We start from the raw sequence: 6,739 nt of genomic DNA, 5'->3' as shown, positions 1-6,739 counted from the left end.
GCCCCACACCTCCGAACATAACATGACCGTGTACACTGTGCTGTTTGTTACTGATGGCACTGCCATGGGTCCCACTATCATTCTGGTCTACTTTACCTGTTCCCTCCTCTGACATAAAGGTGTCTCTATCTGTGCTCCCAGTACTGTGAGATCATGTTGTGTTTACCTCTATGTCTCTCTTTTTAACAGCTTCCTTTGCAAATTTTTTGTTGCTCAAAAATGCCAATATGTGCTGGGACCCATGAGAAAGCAATCTCACTGCTCCACACTCATTTGAGTGCTAACAGGGTTTCATAGACTAAGTCAAGTCAACTCTGGGATGTACCAGACCAGATATTCTGGATTGCCGATGAGTCAGTGCTGCTGGATTCTTCTGTGATAATTAAAAGTTGCTCTCTGTACCTATGATCTATGTGGCAATAATATTCATTCATTAGGTCTACTTTTTCATTCCTCATTCTGGCTTAAAGGAATGCCAGATCAACTTCCAGGGTTCCAGCAGCCACACTGGTACAGAAGGCCATAATACTGCAGCGCAGAACTCTGGACAACTACCTCTTTTGAGCGACTATGGCTCAGTGGTAGAGCAGGGTCGTCCTTCAATCAAAAGATCGGCGGTTCGACCCCCGGCTCCGCTAGTCCATATCTAGTCCTTGGGCAAGACACTTAACCTCAAGTTGCTGGCAATGTATGAATGTTAGATAGGCCTGATGGGCAGGTGGCACCTTGCATGCTAGCCCCTGTCATCAGTGTATGATGACATGTAGTGTTAAAGAGGTTTGATTGGTCAGAAGACTAGTAAAGCCCTACATACGTACAGTCCATTTACCCTTTTTTCCTTAAACAAAGTGAGAGTGCAAAAAAAAAAGACAACTTTAAAAGCCTCTAGGCTCTAGTGATGGAACAGAGTTGAGGTGTAGGATAGATATCAGGGCATTATTAGTGCCAATTTAAACTAAATCCAAGCAGTGTGTGAGAAATATAAACTAGATTAAGTAGGTGACTTTGCTTAACAGCAGTAACTGTGCTGACAAAAGACAACTGGCGTACAATTGATGTTAACTTAAAACCTAGATTTTCACTTCAGTCAGTGGCACAAAGAGATGGTGACTGAGTTAATGTTGAAATGCTAATAATACCTTTAATGTACCAAAGATTAGCCACCATGAGCTTCTGGTGACATCAGACCAGGTGAGGCAGCAGGAAAACCTCGTAGTGTATGCAGCTGAGCGTTGACCATGGGTTATGAATTTAACTGTTTTATTTTGAAGTGGAACAATCTGTTACTTCTATCTAAAGTTAAGTCCCACTTTAAGCACAAACATGTCTATATTTTGCTAGTGTCAGTACCCACATGGTCTTTAAATGCAGCGTACAAAACTTGGATGATTAGCATTTGATTTTATTCAGAGACATGTTTGAATTACTGACGAGAAGATTTGTGTATTTAGTACAAAAGTGCCCAAGACATTTCATCTGGCCCACTGTGATAGGTGGCCATAATCACAGTGAGTGGGCCCACTGTAGCTGTACCTTTACATGTGTGACGGACAATTAGTTCCATTAACCGACATCTACTGTGACTTCTGTTTAAAGAGCAGCTTTCAAATCATCATTTGACTTTGTAACTTTCAGGCCATACATGAAGTGGTACAGACATGCATTGGGCTTTAAATACATTAGAAAAACTGAATTTCTTTCCGATTACATTAGAAAAGACACATTGATACCCAGCCTTTCAGACAGGCTTAGATGGACTAGTACACACAGGTAACCAAGAGCTTCAACTTTTATTTTCCCAACAACAAGAAATATTGGTACTGCTCTCTCCCATACAGTTACTGTTATACTGGTTTATTTTTTTAACTCTTTGAAGCACAGACTTCTTATTTTCCTCATGTGTTTATGTAAAGCGCAATAAGAACGCAGCTTCTCTTCTGTTGTTTTATGACCCAGATCACTTGAGCCTGTGTAAATCCAGTCTGAGATGACTGAGCCAGAGTGTGGCGTAGCCAGGAGTCTGCTAAGCTGCTGTCTAGTCTACACTTACTGTGCATCGTGTTTGGACAATTAGGGACTGCATTTGACACATAAAATAGACAACAGTGGACAACTGAGATGTGTGAAACTTTAGGACCAGTCTTTCATCTTTCAGAAAAGTCTTACAAGTGCTGTTACTTGGCCCAAACCTACGGATTACTTGTTGAGATCAAAATAGAATCATCTACTCAGAGGCCCCACGAGCAAAGGGGATTCGCTACTCGTTTTTCTTCCGAAAAAACGCTTTCCCCTCTGTGACTCTGTCTTTGGTTTCCTGCAGTTTCTCAGAGAGCTTGTCCTTAGTCTCCTCCATTTTCTCAGAGAAGAGTTCTTTAGTTTCCTCCATTCTCTCTGAAAATCTGTCCTTTGTCTCCTCCATCTTTCCAGTCAGTTTCTCCTTCGTCTCCTCCATTTTGTCCTGGATGTATTCTTTGACCGGCGGCGGTGTGGACATGTAGCCGTGCTTGCGGAGATACTGAACAGAGAGTGACGTGCCGCCTAGGGTTGCTGTGTATCTAGCAGGGGTTGCAATCTGTAGGGAAACAAAGAAAAACACACATGCTGGTCAGCAGAGCACAATGCCAGAATCCATCACTCATAAATAGCTGGTTGGATACATGCACACTGACCGAGGAAATGAGACACACGCTGATATAAATTAGGTAAGTGTGAATGTTTCATTAAAACAATGCTTTGATGCTTATCAATTAATCAAAATGTTTGATGTTCATTTTAATAAAAAAAAAAAAAAAAACAGAGGATCCTGGATTAAATGACCTTGTACATGGCGTACGCAGTCAGAGCGTAGCCACTCGTAGAGTTTCTCAAAAGGCTGACGAGTGACTCTGGTAGACCAATCATCTCCAGGAAGGGCACTACATTCACACCTCTGAGAGGAAGACAAACGGAGGGAGTTAGTATCCAGAGTTAAGATTGTGCAGCACATAAAATACAGTCTGTCATTCTTCCAAAAAAAGACTTTAAATAAATCTATTTCAGGAACAAATGTTAATGTTGATCTATAATGGACAGCCATGAACTCAGAACACAACAAGACTCACTTCATGGCAGCGTAATAGAAGGTTCCAAACCAGACTGAGGACGTCATGAGATGTACAGGGATCATCACCTTCCCATACTGTTTGAAGGTCCTCTTAAACCTCTGGACCAAACCGATGGACTTGTCCTGCAGAGGGTCCACCTCCACTGCATCAGCCCCAGCGTCCTCTTTCTGGACCTCCTGTGTTTGAGGTGTGGAGCCGGACTGGGGCTCCTCCTGCGGTGCCTGGTGTTTTGGCTGATGTGCCGCCTTGCTGGAGGCTGTGGTCGACAGCCAGCGCTGGCCTTCGGGTGCCGGCGGTGACAGGCGGAGGACACAGCAGCAGAACGCTGCTGGTGGTTCGGGGACGGCGACGCCCACCAGTAATGGCCGTGCTGCTGCCAAACGCTGCAGAGTCCCGTGATTTAGGATGCGCTGCATTTTCACCCCCCCTCTGCTCCTCCCCACCTCTCTGCTGCTGTGACGTTTAACCACAGACTGTGGGATGAGACAGACATTTCATCAACTCAAAATCTAGGCAGTGACATTACATCCTTGTTTAGTGCAGCAGCTAACAATCATTTTAATTATCAATTAATCTCCCAATTGCTGCATTGAGTAATCGATTACTCATTGAGTTGTATCATGTAAGAAAATATTCAAAGTCCATTACAGGTTCTAGACTCCAATGTATCTGTGTGCTTTGGCCCACTGAGCAATTTATAGGTTATAATCAAGGAAGACTAAAAAAAACAGCAAATATTGAATTGAGAAGCCTGATATTTTTGCCTTTGAATTTGAATGATTGCCGATTGATTTTCTGTCAAAAGACTAATCGATTATCTGACTAATCCTTTTTGCTCTACGATCTTCCTGAATTCACTCTGTCTGACTGAGAACTATAGACAAGACCAAATGGGCATTTTTATGCAATGACGAGTCTGAATCATAAACATGTCTCTGGAAAAACAAAGGCTAAATCCAGCACATGAAGAGTTTTCCATATTTCATGTCAACGACACCAAATCTGACATAAAAGTCTCCCCGAGGCCCCCAAACATACTACTGAAATGCACCGTTTTCATTAAACTGTCTTTGATCAACACCTAACTGTGATCTTCCCTGCACAACATGGATACATTGCAGTTAATCTATGTTGATTGTCCTTGCTGGAAAATGTCCATCAAAAGGTCTTGATCAGCCTTTAAAATACATGTGAAATGCCTGCAGTCCATTCTGTGTCTCCATCACAGCGAGAACTGCCTGACACACTGAGCAGTGTATGACCTCATTGCCAAACTACGGAGTGCCGATATGTTGACACTCCAAGAGCAAGTTTTTTTTATGATTATACTATAATTCATATGCCTATGTTATTTTGGATTAAAAGCATATTGTTCATAAATGTTATTATACAGTAAAGCTAGCTCCTCTGATAAAGTACTGAAACCACCAAGCCAACTCTTATCTTTTACAAGTCACTGAGCTAACCAACCATGACCTACATTTCTGTCATGCGTTATCTATAGCGTGATCTCCTTTATATTCATTGATAACACAGGTTATGAAACAGATTACAGGTCCCTGAACATACCTTGAGTTATGCTTGCACAATCATCAATGCAAACGAGTGGGTGGTTGAGTTTCATAAACTAACGTTGAGTTCAAGAATGCTGGTCTCAAAAACGTAAGGCTAACTCAGATTACGTTTCAAAAAGGTAACGTTAGCGAGGATACGCCTTTACTAAACAAGAAGGCAAGGATTCCTGTTGCGTTGCAAAACTTCTGGTGAACCTACTAGCGGCTAACGTTAGCCACAATACTGCTAGCTGTGCGACAGCTCCACAATAAGACCGGAAGTCGTTAATGTTATCTTCACAATAAAAGTACTCAAATAGACTGTAGGATAAAACGACTGTAGGAATTTGTCTTGCCTTATTTTAAAAGTTCCGACCGGAAGTCTATAGCTAAACCGATGCTAGCTTTCCACGTGCATCTATTTCAGTTGACATTGGACAGTTTTTTTTGGAGGACAAGGAGGAAGAAGCTTTTAGGTCTTAGTTTGCTGGGGAACGCAGCAGAGGAAGGCGAATTAAAGCGGCTTTCATCGTATTGACGCAGACAGTGTTTCTTCTTTAGACACTGATTGGCAGGCGGCCAGGCTCGGAACTGCTGCCAACTTTGGCTTCTGACGCCCGACGTTAGCTAGTTAACATTAGCTGTAAGCTAGCAGCACTGCTAACCCTCACAGGCAGGAACACAAGTTGTCACTATACAAGTATAACATACCGAAGCAAAGGATAGAAAGCGGACTACACTTACGTTGAATGTTACGTGAAGGGTTCAAGTCAAAACCGTACCGCTTTATGCTGAGGGCCATGCGAATGTCCCCTGGTTATGTGTCGTTCAAGGACCACATTTAACGCTGCTTCAGCCCAGACTGCGTGGAGAGCAGTATGTAACCCCAACTGCGCACAGAGCCATGGGAAATGTAGTTCACTGTGGTCCGACTGTGAAACGCAGCTAAGACGTGCAAGAAATTCATTTCCCAAGCTGCCTAGCGCAAGGTCAACTTCTTGGGTTTCTTTTCAGTGTGCCGTTAGCGACCTTCAACTTTGGATGCATAACGTCAACTATTTAGTTAAATACAATTGTCAGTTTCACTCAACGACACAAAAGATGGCCAAACCTGTAATGCCCGTAGTCTACTAATGTTTACTAATGTTTGTTGGTTGTTTATTGTTACATTTTGAGTTGCCCTATGTGTCATATAAAAGCTTTGTTTGATGTATAAATTGGGACAAACCCTGATGAGTTTTCATTTTCACCCTGAAACCTTTGCAATTTTATTATACATATCGCCATTAATATCATACTGTAATTTTCATTATGATATTTCTTTGAAATACAGGACCAACCTGTAAAAGGTCAAAAGACTGTTATATCCCACTGCCATTTCGTTGACCAAACTTACACCCACTTAAAAAAATCTAAGTTGGCCAATCTATTTTTAAACATATTATATTTGTTTGTTTTTGCTATCCAATGAAATTAAATGAACAACACCTGAGCATTTATTTCAACAACATTTTACGGGTTTAAAACACATCAGCAATATACAGTTTTATGGCAAAGAAATGCTCTGAATATTAAAACACAGGTAAGAGAAAATATAATATAACATAAAAGAAAATAGTCAATATCATGACTTGAAACTTTGTGTCCGGCCACTGCAACGGGGTATGCGGTTCCCAACCTTTATGGGGCTCAGAATGTCTTGCAGCCAGCTGAGGAAATGAAAATAGTAGGGCTGGGCAAGTCAACGCGTTAATATAGCGTTAACGCATTCATTCATTAACGCCGACAATTATTTTATCGCGCCTTAACGGAGTTTTTTAAAATGTATTATTAAGCGGGCATTTTTAACACAAGAACCTTGGCAGCAAGCAGTGAACAGCTGTGTTTGTGTGGCATCTCTCCCTTCTCTTCCTGCTGCCTCTCCCCCCCCTTCACTCCGTCACTGTTGGTCCCTCCTGTCTCATGGTGCGTTCACACCAAAGGTATGAAGGTATATTTGTGTCTTTATTACGCAAACAAACAAAAAAAATTTTTAAAGCAAATTTCTCGCACTGCAATCAAAAATGAAGTTTGTAAGTGAAA

The 6,739-nt window shown here is 41.8% G+C and overlaps 1 protein-coding gene across 2 annotated transcripts; it reads right to left on the bottom strand.

Moving 5' to 3' along the window:
- Window positions 1–1,386: 1,386 nt before the first annotated feature.
- On the bottom strand, window positions 1,387–5,557 carry LOC116395049 (uncharacterized protein C18orf19 homolog A). 2 transcript variants are annotated; one of them, XM_031868561.1, is made up of 4 exons: window positions 5,402–5,557; window positions 3,102–3,577; window positions 2,818–2,929; window positions 1,387–2,572 (listed from the first exon to the last, which is right to left on the bottom strand). In XM_031868561.1, exons 2-4 carry the CDS (start codon window positions 3,518–3,520, stop codon window positions 2,258–2,260), a joined length of 846 nt encoding a protein of 281 aa, XP_031724421.1. In that variant the 5' UTR covers window positions 3,521–3,577; window positions 5,402–5,557; the 3' UTR covers window positions 1,387–2,257. The 2 variants fall into 2 exon arrangements, with proteins under 2 accessions (XP_031724421.1, XP_031724422.1); XM_031868562.1 differs by lacking the exon at window positions 5,402–5,557 and adding an exon at window positions 4,674–5,376.
- Between the last annotated feature and the right edge of the window lie 1,182 nt (window positions 5,558–6,739).

This window comes from Anarrhichthys ocellatus, unplaced genomic scaffold (assembly GCF_004355925.1).
Source record: "Anarrhichthys ocellatus isolate YVR2014 unplaced genomic scaffold, GSC_Weel_1.0 scaffold43, whole genome shotgun sequence".
Lineage (NCBI taxonomy): Eukaryota > Metazoa > Chordata > Actinopteri > Perciformes > Anarhichadidae > Anarrhichthys > Anarrhichthys ocellatus.
The sequence above is the reverse complement of the archived record's forward strand: the minus strand, read 5'-3'. Positions and strand labels throughout refer to the sequence as shown.

Coding starts and splice junctions, on each gene's coding strand:
- LOC116395049 (XM_031868561.1), bottom strand. CDS start 3,520: ATGCAGCGCATCCTAAATCACGGGACTCTGCAGCGTTTGGCAGCAGCA. Junction 2,930..3,101: donor TTCTATTACGCTGCCATGAA/GTGAGTCTTGTT, acceptor TCTTCCTCTCAG/AGGTGTGAATGTAGTGCCCT. Junction 2,573..2,817: donor CTGCGTACGCCATGTACAAG/GTCATTTAATCC, acceptor GTTTCCCTACAG/ATTGCAACCCCTGCTAGATA.